This window comes from Hippopotamus amphibius, chromosome 2 (assembly GCF_030028045.1).
Source record: "Hippopotamus amphibius kiboko isolate mHipAmp2 chromosome 2, mHipAmp2.hap2, whole genome shotgun sequence".
NCBI classification, from domain to species: domain Eukaryota; kingdom Metazoa; phylum Chordata; class Mammalia; order Artiodactyla; family Hippopotamidae; genus Hippopotamus; species Hippopotamus amphibius.
In genome coordinates this window covers 5582734-5602416 of record NC_080187.1, presented here as the reverse complement: position 1 = coordinate 5602416, position 19683 = coordinate 5582734, and the positions used below count along the sequence as shown (strand labels likewise).

At 40.2% G+C, this 19683-nt stretch overlaps 1 protein-coding gene across 3 annotated transcripts in view; it reads left to right on the top strand.

Moving 5' to 3' along the window:
• NUP214 (nucleoporin 214) overlaps positions 1-19683 on the top strand; it is a 101489-nt gene that overhangs the window by 47262 nt on the left and 34544 nt on the right. For all 3 annotated transcript variants that reach the window (XM_057720361.1, XM_057720360.1, XM_057720362.1), the window contains exons 25-26: positions 16954-17029; positions 18352-18430. In XM_057720361.1, the coding sequence (XP_057576344.1) occupies positions 16954-17029; positions 18352-18430 (155 nt within the window). The remainder of the gene's footprint in view (positions 1-16953; positions 17030-18351; positions 18431-19683) is intronic.

Here is a 19683-nt window from a genome sequence, read left to right as displayed (position 1 = left end):
TGTTTCCAGAGCTGACTTTTCTTAAATCTGAATCCATGTTTAGAATTCAAGGCCTTGGCTCCCTCCTGCTGTTCTGGGCAGCACGGCTCATAGAATATGCCTGTGCCCTGCTGCTCTGTGTATTTTTGTAGCTGGGAGCTCCTCAGTGTGGCTGAAGAGGGACGAGGTGAGGCCCTTTCCTCGGTTTGAATGTAGGGATGGTGAGGACCAGTGTCATTCAGGGAATTAGGGTCTGGTGCCCACGACAGGTCCAGCGGTGAGAAGAACAGCAACAGACCCTGTGTTTCTTCCAGTTCACATTAGCTCTCTCCTACTCCCCTGGCACCAGGTCTGCCCACTGTTCTGTTTTGGCTTTATCAAGTGGCGCTGCTTCACTCGTCCACTGGCCTTCTCTCTTTTTCCACATTGGTCCATTTATCAACACTGCCAGGAATTTCTTAGTTATCTCAGGGCCATACTAACAGCCAGAAACAAGCCTACTCCTTCCCTGTCTCGTAGTGACCTTGAAGCCCTGCTATGCTGCTTAGACCAGGGTGGCATTTGTGGTCGTCGTGAACTTCTCCAGGGAAAGAACTATGCATTGGAGTTTGGGAGTTATAGCCAGATTCCCAGTGTAGGGTAGGCAGAGAAAAGCCACTGCAAGGCAGAATATCACGTAATACAGGAAAATCCGGCTTAATGGTGAAAGAAACATGGCCTGATGTTTCTGAGATATTTCAGCTGTTGAGCTTGTGAGAGAAGCACCTATTGGTGATTTCCTTTATCTTACTCAGGCTTTGTTTCCCCTCAGAGTTCATCTGAGCTAATCATTGATAAGGGCTTTGTTAATGCTGAGTTTGCCCTTCTGATTTAAGAAAAATAGACACAGACGTTTAAAAGGAGTCAGAGAAACCCTCTTCCTTTCCGCACAGAATTGGACTCCAGTACAGTGATTTAACTTGTGTGCGCAGTGTGGTGCCCGGAGTGTAGTTCCGTTGTAACAGCCACTTGCTGAGTAGTAGGCGAATGTAAGCATACTTGACGAGTGGAGATTGGTATTTGCCATCTTCCCCAGTAAGAAAGCTTGAGGGGGAATTACAGTCGTTATAAAATTACTTCCTGGTTCTGTTACACAGTAGTTTCCTAAGTGTGTTTTAAATACTTAATTTTGCATTTCACTTTTTCTGAGTAGTATCTTCAAGAGATTTATTATAAGTTTACACATTTCTTACAAATCAAAACTACAATGAGGTCTCACCTCACTCTGGTCAGAATGGCCATCATCAAAAAATCTACAAACAATAAATGCTGGAGAGGATGTGCAGAAAAGGAAACTCTCCTGCACTGTGAGTGGGAATGTAAATTGATGCAGCCACTATGCAGAACGGTATGGAGGTTCCTTAAAAAACTCAAAATAGAACTACCGTATGACCCAGCAATCCCACTACTGGGCATATACCCAGAGAACACCATAATTCAAAAAGATACATGCACCCCGGTGTTCATTGCAGCACTGTTTACAATAGCCAGGTCATGGAAGCAACCTAAATGCCCATCGACAGAGGAATGGATAAAGAAGATGTGGCACATATATACAAGGAATATTACTCGGCCGTAAAAAAGAGCAAAGAATGCCATCTGCAGCAACATAGATGGACCTAGAGATCATCACACTGAATGAAGCAAGTCAGACACAGAAAGACAAATATCACAATATCACTTGTATGTGGAATCTAAAAAAAGGGGGGGTACAAATGAACTTAAGACAGAAGTAGAGTCATGGAGGTAGAAAACAAACTTATGGTTACCAGGCGATAAGGGGGAGAGGGATAAACTGGGAGACTGGGACGGACATGCACACACTACCGTATGTAGAATAGAGAACTAATAAGAACCTGCTGTAGAGCACAGGAAGCTCCACTCAGTACTCTGCAACAACCTATATGGGGAAAGAATTGAAAAAAAAAAAAAAGTGGATATATGCACGTGTATAAGTGGTTCACTTTGCTGTACACCTGAAACTGACACATTGTAAATCAACTATACTCCAATAAAAATTTTAAAATAAAAACAAAAGCAAACAAAAAAGATGAGCTTCACATTTCTGCCATTGGTGTATCTCATGTTCGTTGGCATCATGCCTTACATTCATTTCCTGTTTTCAGGAAGAGCGCTTATCTGGAGCAAACCCATGGCTATCTAGACTCCTCTCCAGTGCTCAGTCACTTGATTCAGCAGATTCCTAAGGGGTGTCTGCCATGAGCATGATAACACCCTGCGTATTTGGGATCCAGTAGTGAGTAAGACACACCAAGTACCCGCTTTCACGGCACTTAGATCTTAGCAAGAAGACAGTCACTAAACCGTTACATCAACAGTTCTCTAACTGCAGTATAGTAAGTCAGTGAAGGAGAAGTACAAGGTGCTAAGAGGGCACACAGTGAAGCAGTCTGGTTGAATCTGGGGCTGACAGGAGGTTGAGAAGGAAAAGATGTTTTAGCTGAAAGTTGAGCAGTGACCGGAAGCTGCCAGGCAGAGTGGAGAGAAGAGATTATAAGCAGATGATGCAGAATCTGTGAAAGCCCAGACCTGGGAAAGGACAGAGCATGTTTGAGTGAAGGTGAAAGAAGGCCAGTGTGTCTAGAGACGTGGCAGGAAATGGAGGATGAAGAAAGCAGGGCCGAATGAGGTTAGAAATATGGTGGCATTTTTGGTTGATTTGTTTTTTTTCCAAAACACACCAGATACATCATTCCTTTCAGGAAATTTGACATTTGTTTATTCGTTCTTTCTACAAAAACTTAATGAGCATTTTCTGTATGCCACACACAGTTCTAGATACTGGGGATAAAGCGGTTAACAAAACAGGTCCCCAAAACCCCTAAACCCTGCCCTAGTCACAGAGAGACAGATGGTACGTAAAATACATAGTGTTTTAGGTGTTGATAGGTATGATGGAGAAAATGAAAGCGGAAGAGGGGTTTAGGGACTGATGTCTGGACATGGGTTGCAATTTTAAATAGGAGCAAGGAAGGTGCTCCTTGTACATGGCTAGTGACTAAAATATCTCAGCAATACCAGATCATATTCCTTTCAACCATTTAAGCCGCTTTCTCCTGTCTTATGTAACATTCTGCCTTGCAGTGGCTTTGGCCCTTAACATTTGAATAAAGACCAAAGACCAGAGAGCAGGTCATGTAAATATCCTGAGGAAGAAAGACCCAAGCAAGCCCCAGGCCTGGAGTGAGAGCATGTCTGCCAGGTCCAAGAAGGAGCCAGGCAGCCACTGGCAGCTGGAGGGAGAAGGAGAAGTGGGGGCAGGGCCGGGGGTACAGGTCCTGTAACATCTAGTAAGCCTGGGTCAGGACCTGGCTGACCAGCACATGTTGAGTAACCTGATCTGATTTATGTTTCCTTTATTAAAAGCAGTTTTAGCAATTTTTAAAAAATATTGGGGCCTAATTAACACAGTAAAATGCACCTTTTTTTTAGTGTAAAATTCCATGAGCTTTAGTAAATGCAGATAGTTTTGTTGACCTGTGGTTTTAGTTGGAAGCTTCTGGTTCTTATATTGAGAATAGATGAAAAAGGCCGGAGTGAGGAATGGTAGAAATAGGGATAACAGGAAGCTTTTTGTTGTTGTTCTTGGTAAAATATATGTATCAGTAACATTAAGTACAGTTTACAATGTTGTGTAACCTTCATGCTGTTTCCAGAACTTTTTCATTATCTCATAAAGAAACTGTAGCCATTAAATAGTAACTCTTTACTCCCCTTCCCTCTAGTCTCTGGTAACCTCTATCCTACTTTCCTGTCTCTAATAAGAATTTGCCCCTTCTAGGTACCTCATATAAGTGGAATCATACAGTATTTGTCCTTGGCTTATTTCACTCAAATTTTCGAGATTTGTCCATGTTGTAGCATATGTCAGAGTTTCATTCCTTTTATGGCTGAATACTATTTCATTGTATGCATATATCCTATTTTACTTCTCCATTCATCTGTAAGCAGACACGTGGGTGTTTCCCCCTCTTGACTACTGTGAATAATGCTACAGTGAGCTTTGTTGTGTAAGTGTCTGAGTCCCTGCTTTCAGTTATTTGGGGTAATGTTTTAGGAGTGGAATTGCTAGATCATATGGTAATTCTGTGTTTTGCCTTTTGAGCTAATCATAGTTCAAACTGTTTTCCGAAGCAGCTGTGCCATTTTACATTTCCAATAGCAATATATGAGGTTCCTGTTTCTCCACATCCTCACTAATATTTGTTATTGCCCATCTTTTTTTTTTTTTTTAATTTATTTTATTTTTATTTTTTGGCTGTGTTGGGTCTTTGTTGCTGTGTGTGGGCTTTCTCTAGTTGTGATGAGCAGGGGTTTCTCATTGTGGTGGCTTCTCTTGTTGCAGAGCATGGGCTCTAGGGACACAGGCTTCAGTAGTTGTGGTGCTTGGGCTCAGTAGTTGTGGTTCTCAGACTCTAGAGCGCAAGCTCAGTAGTTGTGGCACATGGGCTTAGTTGCTCCACGACATGTGGGATCTTCCCAGACCAGGGATCAAACCCATGTCCCTGCATTGGCAGGCGGGTTCTTAACCCCTGCGCCAAGTCCCTGTCCATCTTTTTTTTTTTTTTAAGAACTTTTATTGAGATACAGTTAACATACAATAAACAGCATCTATTTAGAGTGTACAATTTGGTATCCCAATCTCCCAATTCATCCCCCCCCCCCCCAACCCTCCCTGCTTTCCCCACTTGGTGTCCATGTGTTTGTTCTCTACATCTGTGTCTCTATTTCTGCCTTGCATTTCCTCTTTCATAGTTGTTAGCATTTGCCTTACGTACTGAGGTGCTCCTATATTGGGTGCATATATATTTATAATTGTTATCTCCTCTTCTTGGATGGATCCCTTGATCTTTATGTAATGTCCTTTCTTGTCTCTTGTAACATTTTTTATTTTAAAGTCTATTTTATCTGATATGACTATTGCTACTCCAGCTTTCTTTTGATTTTCATTTGCATGAAATATCTTTTTCCATCCCCTCACTTTCGGTCTGTATGTGTCCCTAGGTCTGAAGTGGGTCTCTTGGAGACAGCATATGTATGGGTCTTGTTTTTGTATCCATTCAGCCAGTCTGTGTCTTTTGGTTGGTGCATTTAGTCCATTTACATTCAAGGTGATTATCGACATGTATGTTCCTATTACCATTTTCTTAATTGTTTTGTGTTTGTTTTTGTAGGTCCCTTTCTTCTCTTACATTTCCCGCCTGCCTAGAGAATTTCCTTTAGCATTTGTTGTAGGGCTGGTTTGGTGGTGCTGAATTCTCTTAGCTGTTGCTTGTCTGGAAAGCTTTTGATTTCTCTGTCAAATCTGAATGAGATCCTTGCTGGGTAGAGTATTCTTGGTTGAAGGTTCTTCCCTTTCATCACTTTAAATATGTCATGCCACTCCCTTCTGGCTTGCAGAGCTTCTGCTGAGAAATCAGCTGTTAACCTTATGGGAGTTCCCTTGTATGTTATTTGTTGTTTTTCCCTTGTTGCTTTTATTAACATTTCTCTGTCTTTAATTTTTGTCAATTTGACTACTCTATGTCTTGGCGTGTTTCTCCTTGGGTTTATCCTGCCTGGGACTCTCTGCGCTTCCTGCACTTGGGTAGCTATTTCCTTTCCCATGTTAGGGAAGTTTTCAACTTATAATCTCTTCCAGTATTTTCTCGGGTCCTTTCTCTCTCTCTCCTCCTTCTGGGACCCCTATAATGTGAATGTTGGTGTGTTTAACATTGTCCCAGAGGTCTCTTAGGCTGTCTTCAATTCTTTTCATTCTTTTTTCTTTATTCTTTCCGCATCAGTGATTTTCACCATTCTGTCTTCCAGGTCACTTATTCGCCCTACTGCCTCAGTTAATCTGCTATTGGTTCCTTCTAGTGTATTTTTCATTTCAGTTATTGTGTTGCATATCTCTGTTTGTTTGCTCTTTAATTCTTCTAGGTCTTTGGTAAACTTTTCGATCTTTGCATCCAGTCTTTTTTCAAAGTCCTGGATCATCTTCACTATGATTATTCTGAATTCTTTTTCTGGAAGGGTGCCTATCTCCTCTTCATTTAGTTGTTTTTCCGGGGTTTTATCCTGTCCCTTCATCTGGTATGAAGTCCTCTGCTTTTTCATTTCTCTCTCTTTCTGTGGCTGTGGTTTTCAGTTCCACAGGACGAAATATTGCTGATACTGCTTGATACTGCTGTCTGCCTTCTTGTGGAGGAAGCTATCTAGGAGGCTCTTGCGTGTGTGCTTCCTGATGGGAGGGGCTGGTGGTGGGTAGGGCTTTGTGGGCAGAGCTCAGTAAGACTTTAATCTGCTTGTCTCCTAATGGGTGGGGCTGTGTTCACACCTTGTTGGTTGTTTGGCCTGAGGCTACTTAGCACTGGAGCTTACAGGCTCTTTGGTGGGGCTAATGGTGGACCCTGGGAGGGTTCACGCCAATGAGCACTTCCCAGAACCCCTGCTGCCAGTGCCCCTGTCTCCTGGTGAGCCACAGCTGCCCCCTACTTCTGCAGGCAACCCTCCAACACCAGCAGGTAGGTCTGGTTCAGTCTCCTGTGGGGTCACTGCTCCTTCCCCATGGGTCCTGGTGAGCACACTTTTTTGTGTGCCCTCCAAGAGTGGAGTCTCTGTTTCCCCCAGTCCTGTGGAGGTCCTGCAATCAAATCCCGCTGGCTTTCAAAGTCTGATTCTCTGGGGAGTCCTCCTCCCGTTGCTGGACTCCCAGGTTGGGAAGCCTGATGTGGGGCTCAGAACCCTCACTTTAGTGGGTGGACTTCTGCAGTATAACTGTTCTCCAGTTTGTGAGACACCCACCCAGCATTTATGGGATTTGATTTTAACACGATTGCGCCCCTCCTACCGTCTCATTGCGGCTTCTCCTTTGTCTCTGGATGTGGGATGCCTTTTTTGGTGAGTTCCAGTGTCTTTCTGTCGATGATTGTGCAGCATTTAGTTGTAATTCTGGTGCTCTTGCAAGAGGGAGTGAGCGCACGTCCTCCTACTCCGCCATCTTAATCCTATCTCCATCTTTTTGATTACAGCTACCCTAATGGGTTACGTGGTATCTCCTTGTGGTTTTGATATGCATTTCCCTTATGACTAATGATATTGGGTGTCTCTTCGTGTGCTTATTGGGCATTTGTTTAGAAAAGTGTCTGTTTAGATCCTTTGCCTGTTTTTTAATTGGGTTATTTATCTTAATTGTTGAGGTGTCATATTCTTTATATAATCTAAATCCAAGTCCCTTATCAGATATATGATTTGCGACTATGTTCTCCCTTTCTTTGGGTGGTTTTTCACTTTCTTGTTAGTTGTACCCTTAGAACAACAAAGTTTTTAATTTTGATGAAATTCAGTTTATTTTTTTCTTTTGTTTCTTATGCTATAAGTGTCTTAAATATAGGTATGTGTTTAAGAAACCATTGCTTAATCCAAGGTCATAAAAATTTACTCCTATGTTTTCTTCTATGTTTTATTGTTTGAGTTCTCACATTTGGGTCTTTGATCTGTTTTGAGTTAATTTTTGTGAATAGTGTAACTGTGGTCCAACATCTTTCTTTTGCACATGGATATCCAGTTGTTCCAGCACTATTTGCGGAAAAGACTTTTTTTTTTCCCCTCGAATTGTCTTGGTGTCCTTGTCACATTGATTGGTTTTCTAATTTAATGTTAAACCAATTGTTGGTAATGATGTATTGCCCTTTTTTTTATATATAGTTGGATTCAGTTTGCTAAAGTTTTGTTAAGAATGTTTTCATCTGTCTTAATGAGGGATATTGGTCTGTAGATTTTCTTTTTTGATATTATCTTTGTTCCATTTTGGTGTCAGAGTAATGCTGGCCTTATAGAAGGAGTTGGGGAGTGTTCCTTCAATTTCCTGGAAAAGTTTATGTAGATTTGTTATTATTTCATCCTATATATTTGGTAGAATTCACCAGTGAAGTCATTCTGGCTTGGAAATTTCAGTTTCTTTAGTAGATATAGGACTATTCAGCTTATCTACTTGTTTTGTTTTTTTTTTTAATTTATGTATGTATGTATGTATATTTGGCTGCTTTGGGTCTTCGTTCCCGCAAGCAGGAGCTACTCTTCATTGCGGTGCATGGGCTTCTCATTATGGTGGCTTCTCTTGTTGTGGAGCACAGGCTCCAGGCCTGCAGGCTTCAGTAGTTGCAGCACACAGCCTCAGTAGTTGTGGCGCATGGGCTTAGTTGCTCTGCAGCATGTGGGATCTTCCCCACCCAGGGATCAAACCCATGTCCCCTGCATTGGCAGGCAGATTCTTAACCACTGCACCACCAGGGAAGTCCCAGTTTAACTGCTTCTTGAGTGAACTTTGGTAGTTTGTTTTCTTTCAAGAAATTTGTTCCTTTCATTTGAGTTGTCTAATTTATTGGCGTGAAGTTTTTTGTAATAGTCACTAATTATCATCCTTTTATTTTTATTTTTTTTTAATTGGGGTATAGTTGCTTTACAGTGTTGTGTTAGTTTCTGTTGTACAGCAAAGTGAATCAGCTATATGTATACACATAGCCTCTCTTTTTTGGATTTCCTTTCCATTTAGGTCACCACAGAGCATTGAGGAGAGTTCCATGTGCTATACAGCAGGTTCTCATTAGTTATCTATTTTATACTCATCCTTTTAATGTGTATAGACTTCATAATGATTTCACTTCCTTCTTTCCTGTTAGTGATAATTTGTGGGTTTTTTTCCCCTCATCAGTCTAGCTAGGGGTTTAGAATTTTATTGATCTAAAAGAAACCAGCTTTTGGTTTTGCATTGATTTTTTTTTTTTCCTATTACCTTCCTACTTGATCTTTATTATTTCATTTTCCTGCTTTCTTTGAGTTTTATTTACTCTTTTTCTTCCTAGTTTCTTAAGGTCAAAGCTAAGGTCATTGATTTGAGACTGTTCTTTTCTAATTCAGGCGTTTGGTGTTATAAATTTCCCTCTAAAAATTGCTTTGGCTACATCCCACAGATTTTGAATATGTTATTTTTCATTTTCATTCAGCTCAGAATACTTTAAAAAAAAAAAAAAAAGGATATGAGGACTGTGGTTTGTGTGTGTGTGTGTGTGTGTGTGTGTGTGTTAATTTATTTGGTTGCACCAGGTCTTAGTTGCAGCTCACAGGCTCCTTAGTTGCAGCTCCCAGGTTCTTTAGTTGCAGCGTGAGTGTGGAATCTAGTTTCGTGACCAGGGATCGAACCCGGGCCCCCTGCATTGGGAGCATGGAGTCTTAACCACTGCGTCACCAGGGAAGTCCCTCAAAATACTTTGATTTTTTTTTTTTTATACTTATGGATTATTTAAAAGTATGTTATTTTGTTTCTAAATAATTGGACATTTTCGGACACCTTTTTGTTACTGATTTTCAATGTAATTCCGTTGTGTTCAGATAACATGCTTTGTGTGACTTGAATTCTTCAGGTTTATTGAGACTTCTTCCATGGCGCATAACTGGGATCAGCAAGGTTTTTTTTAAGGGCCAGATAGTAAATATTTTAGGCTTGTGGGCATAAGGTTTCTGTCTTAACTACTCAACTCTGCCATTGTAGCATGAACGCAACTATAGAGAAAATGTAAATGAATAGGCATGGCTTTGTTACAGTAAAACTTTATTTACAGAAACATGCTGCTGGTCTTTGGTCTGTAGTTTGCCAGTCCCTGACCTAGAATACCAGTCATCTGGGTAAATGTTCTGTGTGCACTTCAAGAGAACATGTATTCTACTCTTGTTAGTTGGAGTGTTCTATAAATGTCAATTAAGTTAAGGTGGTTGATAGCAATAATTTCCTGTCTACTTGTTCTACCAGTTAATGGAAATGGTGTTGGTATTTTCAGCTGTAGTTGTGGATTTATTTTCTTCACAGTTCTATCAGTTTTTGCTTCATGTTGAAGTTCTGTTATTAGTTGTATTAATGTTTAGGATTGTTACGTACTTTTGATGAAATAACCCAGTTTGTCATTACAACATGACCCTCCTTCTCCCTTGTAAGATTAATTGCTCTGAAATCTGCTTTCTCCTATATTAATGTAGCCAGTCCAGCTTGCTTTGTTTAGTGCCAGTGTGGCATATCTTTTTATTTTTTTCTTTCTATTTTAGACCTATTTTGTGTCTTTATATTTAAAATGGGTTTCTTACAATGTTCATTGCAGCATTATTTGCAATACCCAGGACACGGAAGCAACCTCAATGCCCATCAACAGATGAATGGATAAAGAAGATGTGGCACATATGTACAATGGAATATTACTTAGCCATAAAAAGGAATGAAACTGAGTTATTTGTAGCAAGGTGGATGGACCTAGGGTCTGTCATACAGAGTGAAGTAAGCCAGAAAGAGAAAAACAAATACCATATATATATATACCATATATGCTAACTCATATATATGGAATCTAAAAAAATGGTACTGATGAACCCAGTGACAGGGCAAGAATAAAGATGCAGATGAAGAGAACAGACTTGAGGACATGGGGTGGGGGCAGGGACGAAGGGGAAGCCAGGACAAAGTGAGAGAGTAGCATTGACATATATACACTACCAAATGTAAGATAGATAGCTAGTGGGAAGCTGCTGTATAGCACAGGGAGATCAACTTGATGATGGGTGATGATTTAGAGGGCTGGGATAGGGAGACTGGGAGGGAGTCATGGGAGGGAGGGGATATGGGAATACATGTATAAATACAGCTGATTCACTTTGTTGTACAGCAAAAACTGGCACAACAGTGTAAAGCAATTATATTCCAATAAAGACGTAAAAGAAATTAAATAAAAGAAAATGGGTTTCTCATAGGCAGCATGTAGTTGGGTCTTTGCTTTTTTATCTAGCCTGACGATCTGTGACTTTTAATTGGAATACTTAGATCATTTACATTTGATGTGATTATTAACATGTTTGGGTTTGTTATTTGTTTTCTCTCTGCCCCATTTGTTCTCTGTTCCATTTTTTTCTCTTTTTCTGCCTTCTTTTGGATTGACAAATTTTTTTGTAGTTCTGTTTTATCTTTTTCATCGGCATATTAACTATAACTCTGTGTGTTACTTAAGTATTTGCATTAGGGTTTATAGTACTCATCTTTAACTTGTCACGGTCTGTCTTCAAATGTTATTATGCTGCTAAAATATGATATAAGACTCTTACTGCAGTATTCTTTCCATTCACCCCCCCCCCACCTTTGTGCTGTTGTCGTGTATTTTACTCCTACCTATGTTATAAACCCCATGATGTGTTGTTATAGATAGCTGATTATCTTTTTTTTTTTTATTTTTTTTAATTTTTTTTGGGGGGGTACACCAGGTTCAATCAACTGTTTTTATACACATATCCCCATATTCCCTCCCTTCCTTGACGCCCCCCCCTCGAGTCCCCCCCACCCTCCCTGCCCCAGTCCTCTAAGGCATCTTCCATCCTCGAGTTGGACTCCCTTTGTTATACAACAACTTCCCACTGACTATTTTACAGTTGGTAGTATATATATGTCTGTGCTACTCTCTCGCTTCTTCTCAGTTTCCCCTTCACCCCCCGCCCCCTCCCATACCTCGAGTTCTCCAGTCCATTCTCTGTATCTGCTTCCTTGTTCTTGTCACTGAGTTCATCAGTACCATTTTTAGATTCCGTATATGTGAGTTAGCATACAATATTTGTCCTTCTCTTTCTGACTTACTTCACTATGTATGACAGATTGTAGTTCTATCCACCTCATTACATATAGCTCCATCTCATCCCTTTTTATAGCTGAGTAATATTCCATTGTATATATATGCCACATCTTCTGTATCCATTCATTTGTTGATGGGCATTTAGGTTGTTTCCATGTCCTGGCTATTGTAAAGAGTGCTGCAATAAACATTATGGTACAAGTTTCTTTTGGGATTATGGTTTTCTTTGGGTATATGCCCAGGAGTGGGATTACTGGATCATATGGTAGTTCTATTTGTAGTTTTTTAAGGAACCTCCAAATTGTTTTCCATAGTGGCTGTACCAACTTACAGTCCCACCAACAGTGCAGGAGAGTTCCCTTTTCTCCACACCCTCTCCAACATTTGTTGTTTCCAGACTTTGTGATGATGGCCATTCTGATTGGTGTGAGGTGATACCTCGTGGCTTTGACTTGCATTTCTCTGATGAGTAGTGATGTTGAGCATCTTTTCATGTGTTTGTTGGCCATCTGTATGTCTTCTTTGGAGAAATGTCTATTTAGGTCTTCTGCCCATTTGTGGATTGGGTTATTTGCTTTTTTGGTATGAAGCTGCATGAGCTGCTTGTATATTTTGGAGGTTAATCCTTTGTCCGTTGTTTCATAGGCAATTATTTTTTCCCATTCTGAGGGTTGCCTTTTAGTCTTGTTTATGGTTTCTTTTGCTGTGCAAAAGCTTTTAAGTTTCATGAGGTCCCATTCGTTTATTCTTGATTTTATTTCCATGATTCTAGGAGGTGGGTCAAAAAGGATGTTGCTTTGATGTATGTCAAAGAGTGCTGATTATCTTTTAAACGGAATTAAATAAGAAGAAAAATATCTTTTGTTTTCCCATATAGTTATTTTCGGTTTCTTCATTCCTTTGTTTAGTCCCAGGTTTCCATCTGGTATGATTTTCCTTCTGCTCAAGGACTTCTTTAACATTTCTTCAGGTGTAGATCTGAATTCTTTCAGCTTTTGTGTGTCTTTCAAAGTCTTTATTTTATCTTTGTTTTTAAAAGATATTTTTCCTAAGTAAGGAATTCTAGGTTGACAGTTTTTTCTTTCACTGACTTAAAGTTGCCCCACTTTAAAAATAATAACTATAGGGACTTCCCTAGTGGTCCAGTGGTTAAGACTTCGTGCTTCCAATGCAGGGGGCGTGGGTTTGATCCCTGGTCGCGGGACTAGGATCCCACATGTCGTGCAGTGTGGCAAAAATAATAATAATAATAATAATAATAATAATAATAATAATAGCTATAGTAATTGTCATAACCTTAAAAAAACTTTCATCCTGTTATTTTTCTTACTACAAATGTTCATTGTAGACAGTATGAAAATCTCAGATAGTTAAAAAAGAACAAAATTTAAATTATGTTTATTCCCATTGCAAATGTTTTATCACTGTTTATATGTTTCTTCATCTTTATTCCATGAAAATTTAGTTTTTTAAAGTAAAATTTGGGGGCAGTTCCCTGGTGGTCTAGTGGTTAGGATTTGGTGCTTTGACTGCCGTGGCCCAGGTTCAGTTCCTGGTCAGGAAAGTGAGATCACGCACACTGCACGGTGTGGCCAAAGAAATAAAGTAAAATTTAAGAACATGCTGCTTTGTAATCTCATTTTTCAGCTTAACCATGAAACTTAATTGTTAACATTTTTCCATGTGATTATAAATTCTTCTTAACAATCCTGTTCTCATATTTAATATCGGTCTTTTTAAAAACTCTAATGCAGTTCCAACTTGTATTAAGTTACTTGGCATCTAGACATTCGTGCAAAAACTATAGTTTGATTTAGCAGACTTCTTGATGATATTTTGGAAAGTATTTGAGGCTTCAAAGACATAAAATTTACCAATAGGGGATAACGGTGGTTACAGTCTTCATGATAGACATAAGAAACCCCTAAAAGTAAACTGATAGCTTTTTTTTCTCTACTGACCAGTATTCAGGGATGCGCTTCTTCTGTTATTACCAACATTGCTAAAATGATTCCACACTTAGATCATTTCGCATGCTTGCAGCCGTGTCTGCTGGATAAATTCTCAATTGTAGGACTGCTGAGGCGAAGGAGATATCCGCGTATGTGAGTGGGTGTGTACACATACATGTAATTTTTATTGTTGTTGTCAGTGTTCTTTCAGTAGAGCCTATACCAATTTCTCATTCCCGCAAGCAGTGTGTGACAATCTGGTTCCCCATATCTTTGCCAAGGTTATCAGACTTTAGGGTTACTACCAATCTGATAGGTGAAAAAAATGAACTGATAGCTTTTGTTTTCAGTTCCTTCTGTTATTTTCTTTTTCTCTCCAGATTTGTTTCTTCAGTTGCTCTTGATAAGTAGGCCTGTCTCCTTACTTTCGTCACCTTTAAATTATTACAAAAAATGCATAGTTCATTAAATAAGTTTAGTAGCTTTCACAGTTTAGATCCACTGTGTCATATGTGAATATACACAAAGATATACATGATAATGATTGACTTACCAAAATAAAACATAACCAGATCTGTTGTTTTTTAAGCTCTTTAAAATGCTGAAATAGGTAAAAGAACGAGTAGTTGTCCCCTTTCACAACAGTGGTGTGAATATTTACCTTGTTAAAGTTCATTAAAGTTTAAGGGACCATTAGGAAAGGGCCTAGGCCACATTTTAATGCTTCACAATCTTACCTCAATTTTATCGTTGTGTGTAGAGTACACAACCTAGAATGTGTGTGCATTGGTTTGCATATGTCAGCAGGCAGTGCTGATAGGGTGTGGCAAAAAAAAGAACAAAAAAATGGCTTTTCTGTGTTCAAGGCGCTGTTTGAACGAGGTTTGTTGTGACGCTTTTCAATATTATATTTGATATGTTTACCTCCTCTTGTGTATTAACGTTTATCAGGGTGGTCTGGGTGATGAAGAGTTAGAGAATTTAAGTTCTGTTGCAATTGCTTTTCTCCAAGAACCTAATGTTAATACTCTTGGTGACCTGTGTAGCTCCATCCCTCCTTTCTGGAGCAGTGTATTAGCGTTGCCAGTACGGTAAGTGCCATTTGTAGACTCATGTAGCGCCATTTTCTGCCTGTGGTCCTTTGATTTCTGTTTTCAGTTGTGGAACAGAACATTTCAAATGAATTTCTAATGATCTCTCTTCAGGTCCATACTGCTAGAAGGTAGAATACAGTCATCTAAAATATGGTAATTCCAAGTTTGCTATTTCCATCTTCTCTTGAACATTTCTAGCTGTTGATTCCCATTGTTTTGGTTCACGATGGCGCACAAGTCTTGGAGCACGCTTATTTGGCAGTGTATGTTCTTTTCTGTTTGTTCTCTTGGATCATGATGGGACCGATTTAGTCAGTTGGTTTGTTAGCTCATTGCAGTGAACAGCATTTCTCTGCAGGGCTGTCACATGACTGGTGTGTAAGTACTGTGAATCCTAATTTTGTGTGTTTGGGGATTTAGGACACCCAAGAGATTTATAGCATTATCACAAGTAAATAGAACAATAATTACACGCAATCTGCTTCATGCGTAATTTAATTTACCACCATGTCATAACTAAGTTTGGGGTCTAAAAAATGTTCTAAAATTGGGTGAATTGCTACTTTTGTTTGTATTTGTAGTTGCTTTTTTGTGTATCTTTAAGAAAGTGTGAAAGATTTTCGTTTCCCTTGTGACTCACAAGCTGTACCATTTTTCCACCAAGTCTGCTGTGTCCATCCAGGGATTCCTCAGTCCCAGCATCTCACTCACACATGTCTCTTCTCGTCGGGGAGGCAGCAGTTGAGGGGAGCAGTGTCCCTGCATACCTGCTTGGTACAATGTCTCGGGGGAACAGGGATGTGTTTCTTCAGAGGCGCACATTCGTAGCTGCTTCTCTGTTCAGTAGGAAAATAAAGAGGGTTTTGTTTCATTGAAAATAACTGCATTATTTCTTCCTCTGAATCTAATCAAGTTTGTTTGGGAAGGTTCCTGTGTTACTCAGGAGAGTATCCTGAGGTGACTGTAAGATAACTAAAGTGTTTGATAATTTTTTTCTACGAGGCGTGGGCTTATTTTTGTCTTTCCTCTTCCAAGTTAATTTTTTGATGCAAAATTATTAATCCTCCCTAAGTGGGAGTTCTGAAAAAGAAAACCAGATCCTACTGTTGCTACTGCTATACATACCAGTCAGAGTAGCTCTGGACTGAGGTCAGGTACATTGATGGAAAGCGTTGCTCCCAGGAGCCAAGAATAGAGCTTTGTGTTAAACAGGTGATTTTTTTTTTTTTTCTCACATATTGAAATAACAGTTCTCTGCATACTGTGTTCAGGGGTAACAAAAGATGGTGGGAACTCTTTTTACATATACTGGGTGCACTTTTCATACCACAGCAGAAGTGCAGGTTGGGAACGGAATCGTGGTACGTTTGACTCTCTTGTGTGCTGACCTGGGCTCCAAGGGCTGGTTGCTGTGAGAAGCTGAGATCCCTTCTTTGAGCCAGATCGTATACATCCCATAGATCCAGTTGAACATTTTCTCAGGCTTGGAAAAGAGAATGAGGAATTCCTCACCTGGTCTGGAATGGTTGTGAGCGTTGGGGAGGAGGTGGAGAAGGCTTAGTCTCCAGATAAGAAAAGGATCTACTTTTGAACATTCATAACTTTTTTCCTTAGGATTACAGGAAGAATGACCTTACATTTTAAGGTCACTGCTTTGACCCAGATTTCATTTAAAGAATTTATTCTTCGGGCTTCCTAGGTGGCGCAGTGGTTAAGAATCCGCCTGCCAATGCAGGGGACACGGGCTCGATCCCTGCCCCAGGAAGATCCCACATGCCACGGAGCAACTAAGCCTGTGTGCCACAACTATTGAGCCTGCGCTTTAGAGCCTGTGAGCCACAACTATTGAGCCCATGTGCTGCAACTACTGAAGCCCATGTGCTGCAACTACTGAAGCCCACGTACCTAGGGCCCGTGCTCCACAAGAGAAGCCACGGCAATGAGGAGCCCGCACACCACAACAAAGAGTAGCCCCCACTCACCGCAACTAAAGAAAGCCCGCACATAGCAAAAAAGACCCAACACAGCCAATAAAATAATTAATTAAAAAAAAAAAAAGAATTTATTCTTCAATCGGAAAAATGTGAAGTGACTTTGGTTAGGGTCCCAGACATCTATATTCTACCCCCAAATTGGTATTATTTTTTGGACGGAAGGTTGGCTTGGGGATGAATGTGATTTTCACCCAGTCGTGCCTTTCTCCTGAGCGTATGCTTTGTGTTTCAGTTCCTCATTGCCGTACTCTGCAGCCAAAACACCTCACCCAGTGTTGACCCCAGCGGCTGCTAACCAAGCTAAGCAGGTAAACTGCTGATTTTTGCTTTCCTAACGTGACGTGCAGTGACTCTCTTTGTAACTGAGGACAATATAGTACTAAGTCATCACATTGTCTAAATGGACTGTTAGTCTGACAAAGATCTGTGATCCTTTCCCCACAATTTATGCCAGTTTTGACCTAGTAGGTCACTCAGGACCTGATGCTCTCTTTGTAGGCCATGTGACATTCTGCACCTAGTAATCTTGGATCATAATTCTGTATTTGTGTGGGGTATCTGTATGGAGTTGAAATTTATTTTCCTTTAGCATTGTCTTAGTTAACCGATACAGCAACCATATAGACAAGACAGGTGTTCAGCTGTGTTTCACTAATGAAGAAGCCGGGGCTCAAGCAGGCTTCCACAGTTTCTATCAAATGATGTAATGAGAGCTGGAACCCAAGTCTTCCAGCTTCTTCCTGTCCACTGCTTTGTCATTGTGCCTGTTAGTATCAGCGTCCAGGGGATAGATTCTCTTGCTTTCTCCTGCAATCCCTGTTTTTCTGACCTCACATCTTTGGTGATGTTTGTTATGTCTACTTTCAGGCTTTTGCCTGATAAACATTGTCTCTTACAAAAATAGGTTATGTTGTAAACAGTTAAACAATCCAGATGAAAATAATAGGAGATGCCTGAAAGGTAGATCAAGCTCTCTCTGAAACTTTCCCTAAGCAAAGCTGGTTTCTCTGCCACTCATCTCTGTCTCTAGAAAGGTAATTGCAGGTTGTGTCTGAGGTTGAACGTCAGAACTTGCCTACTGTGAGTTCTCAGACTTGGCTCTCTGCTCCCTACCTGGCTGTGACTTCACATGGCACTTAAGCAGTCAGCATTTGGTCTTCCTTCTGGAGGTTTCCATGTTCATCCTGGAGGACACGTGGTAAGGCAGAAATCATAAACGAGTAAAGGAACATTGACTGGAGATGGACAAGTTGAACAGTTCTAACCTTATTATAAGTTTTATGGAGAGCCAGACTCTATTTCATTCATTCACTTCTTCCTTCACTTATGTATCAAATATCCCAGTGCCTTTTACATGCCAAGCGTTGTATTGGGCACTGAGGAAATAGGCACAAGCTAAGCAGGCGTGACTCTGGCTTCTTGGTGCTTGTGGAGTCTTCTTGTCTCTGATACAATCTTACACGTGGTAGGCATTTAAAAATACTGACTTAAATTGAAATGGAAAAAAACAAAATCAAACTAAATAAAAGTGTCTGTGCTTGCTTATTTTAAATTATCGTATCATTTTACATGTTCCTTTGTTCCAAAGGCTGGTTTGTGGTTTCACATAAATGTTTCGCTCCTATTGTAGGGACCGCTGATAAATGCCCTCAAGCCGTCTGGGCCCACACCAGTGTCTGGTCAGTTTTCATCTGGTGATAAAGCTTCAGGTCAGTTTGCACTTTTGTTTTAGTGAAAATAAAGGTGAAAGATATGCTGTCCAATAGAGGTCACTGTTGTAGATCACAAAGGCAGCTGACACGGGAAATCAAGTAAAGACACATTTGAAAGGCTCAGTTGATGTTGAGTCTCAAGGAAATTAGTGAGCCCTTCAGCAGCTCCGCAGACTTCTGAAATAAGCGATATTTCTTTAAATGTTTTTCCTAAAAAGGAGCACCTGCCTTGCTGGGTGATGAAGGTTTAGAGAGGAATGGATCATAATATTGAACTCTATTTCTTCTACTAAAAGGAAAGAAAAACTCTCTGAGTTAACAAGAACAGTTCAAAAGCTGGTAAAACATAGAAAGTAAAAAGGATCTGTTACAGTGTAATATCTCAGAGTAGATATAATTCAGTATTAAAAGACTGTGGCTTCACATGCTTCCAACACTCACTCAGGCATAGTTACTCTTAACCGAAATTAGCTTTTACAGTCACCACAAGGTGCTCTGACCAGGCATTCACACTGCCCAAGCCCACCTGACTCAAAAGCATGCTTCTGTGCAGCCTAGGTTAACGTGGTCTTTTCCTTAGCAGCCCCTTTTCTTGGCTTCATGGTAGAGCCAACTTTATTTGACATGTGTTATTTTCTGCTACGGTCCAGAAAATATTGGACTGTGCTGCCTGCAGTCCAGCGTTCTCACCGTGCTCTGGACTCCAGCTTTTATTCTGATCATGCTCTCAAGTGGGTCTCAAGCTAATAAATTCTGTTAGAGATGCTGAACTCCACACTTTAGCAGCCTGTTTTCCGTAATCTCTACATAGTCATACCGTTATCTCAACTTTCTCTGTAGTCAAATCTTTCTCATTGGATCTTGGGTTTACCTTCAGTAAATATTCCTTGCACTCAGAAGAAAACCATTATTTTGAAAGCCCAAGTTGTATTCTGGAATTCAGATTAATGGAGGAGCACAGTTTTTGTCATATAAGCCTTCCCAAATGAGAAGGAAGTATATAACACTTCTTGACTAGGAGCTAAAAACTGTATGTTGAAAGGGAAATTTTAGTGGAATTGTCAAAGACTTTTGAATCATTTAGGATTCAAATTAAGAGATTTGTTTCCATTTCTAGCTAATATTTTAGAAAAAATTTTTGAAAGATTATATCCTAACCCCTTTCAAGGATTTTATTGGAGAGTTTTGTCACTCCTGAGGTTAAGAATCAAAGACATCTAAGGGGCTTTGTTTTATGCATGTCTGGGCAG